Genomic DNA, 2,350 nt, shown 5'->3' with positions numbered 1-2,350 from the left:
ATTATATATATATATATATATATATATATATATATATATATATAGGTACTGTTGTATATGGTTAGATACAGCTGAGTTAGCGATTTAGGAGTACATAAGATACCCTTTTAATTATATTCCACTTGTATGATGTCCTTGTTCATATATTTCCTCAAGACCTTAGGGACCTGAATTTTGGTTATTTCATTTTTGTGTTTTTTTTTGATTTGATATTGCTCAAGGATAATTGCTAAGACCCTTCCTACGGCTAAACCTGAACCATTTATAGTATGGCAGAAATTATTGGAATCTTTAATTTTATATTTTAAATTTAGACGTCTGGCTTGAAAATCTAAACAATTTGAACATGATGATACTTCAATATATCTTTGTTGGCTAGGTAACCAAGCTTCGATATCATAACATATAGAAGCTGAATATGGAGTTTCTATAGAATTTAATAAAACTAATCGATAAGGTATATTTAATTGTTTTAGAATATATGTACTTTGTTTAATTAATTTTTTATAATAATAAGGAGATGTTTTTTTATCGGTTATATTTATTAATTCTACTTTTTGAAAAATATGTTCTCGTAATAATCCTTTTGATGTTTTTCCGTAAGTATTATTTTTTTCTATTCTAAAACAAGATGAATGGCTAACTAATTTTATGGGTAGATGTATATAATCAATTTGACTATTCTTAAACAAATTTAATAATGAGACTTCACTTGTAGGTATTAAATAAGCATCTTCATTTAATAATTTATAATTTTGTGTAATTTTAAATAAATCTTCTTCAAATTTGGGTAATTGTCCTGTATTAAATAATGCTGATTTGGTGACAATTTCGGGTGCTTTAACATATGTATATAAGAACTTATTAACATGTGTATTGATCATAAAATCGATTAGAGCTCTTTCTAATTTGGCTATATCATTAACTAAAATATTATAACCAAAACCTATTTTATTAGATATATTTGAGAAAATAAAATTATTTTCATATTTTTTTATTATTTCTTCATGTGGTTGTATAAAAGCATGTTCTTTATTATTCCACTGAATAATATTTTCTTTTTTATAAAATTTTATTATTTTATTATGTTCTGTTGTTTTCCCTTTTGGTACTTTATTTAATAAAATATTTGGTAATTTATATAAATTAAATTCTATTTCTTTTTTTAAATTTAAGATATTTATTTCTATATGATCTATATCTTTATTAATTTGGTTCGTTTCTTTTTTAATCTCTTCAATTTGTAATTTATTCTTTTTTAAAACATCTTTATAATTGTATTGATTATTAATATTATTATTTGTATCTTGATTTTCTTTATTTATATATCTTATTTTTTGATTATCTTTTAAAATATCTTGTGTATCATTTTTTTTTTTTTCTTCATCTAGGGGTATTAAATTTGTTTTATGATCAGAATCATTTGTAACATTTCTATTTATTATGTCTTCATATTTTTTACTATTAAATATAAGATTTTTTATATGATCTGATAATAACTTTCTTCTATTTCTTAGTTTATTTCTTAAAACTTCTTTTTCATTCTTTTCATTAATTAACTTTTTTAACATCACAATAACATTTAGATATTTTTCCATACCTCTCTTTTTTAAATTTTGAACCACTTTTTTTGGATTTTTCTTAAAAAATTCAAGACTCATTCCATACTCGCTACTTGTAATTTTTCTTTTCTTTTTTATATCTCGACATTTTTCTGTTGATATATGATTATCATTTGTAATCATATTAATAGAATTAACATCTACATTATGTATTAATTTATTATTTTTTATTAAATCTCCTTTTTTTTTTTTACCTTCCCATTTATTAACTTTACATGGATATATATCAATGAATACATTATTTACCTTTTTATATTTAATGGGTTTTCTCGAGTTCACATGATAAGGAAATAATATGATCAGAAGGAAAATTATTTTACTTATATGCATACTACATATTTCGCTCGATACTCTGAAAAGGAAATATAACAAAATAAAACAAAACAAAATAAAATAAAACACAATAAAACACAATAAAATTAAGTATGTTTATATATATGTAGTATTATATATTTTTATAAATAACAATAACAAATATATAATACATATATACATATATACTTATTTATTTATTTAAAATTTTATATATTCTTTATTTTTTTATTATTTTTTAATAGTACTAAAAAGTAATAATGAATAATTTGTTTTCTTGTGAAGCCACATCGAACAAAATATAATGTATATATATATTAAAAAAAAAAAAAAAAAAAAAAAAAAATGATGAATTGATTTTTAAAACTTTTATAAAAAAAAATAAAAAATTAAAAAAAAAAAAAAAAAAAAAAAAA

At 19.9% G+C, this 2,350-nt stretch overlaps 1 protein-coding gene across 1 annotated transcript; it reads right to left on the bottom strand.

Moving 5' to 3' along the window:
* Positions 1–107: 107 nt before the first annotated feature.
* On the bottom strand, positions 108–1,952 carry PRSY57_1215300 (serine--tRNA ligase, putative; the record flags this gene model as incomplete). The annotated part of the gene is made up of 1 exon (XM_012908580.2): positions 108–1,952. One exon carries the CDS (start codon positions 1,950–1,952, stop codon positions 108–110), a length of 1,845 nt encoding a protein of 614 aa, XP_012764034.1.
* Between the last annotated feature and the right edge of the window lie 398 nt (positions 1,953–2,350).

This window comes from Plasmodium reichenowi, chromosome 12, assembly GCF_001601855.1.
Source record: "Plasmodium reichenowi strain SY57 chromosome 12, whole genome shotgun sequence".
Classification (NCBI taxonomy): domain Eukaryota; phylum Apicomplexa; class Aconoidasida; order Haemosporida; family Plasmodiidae; genus Plasmodium; species Plasmodium reichenowi.
This window is presented reverse-complemented; position numbering and strand designations above follow the sequence as displayed.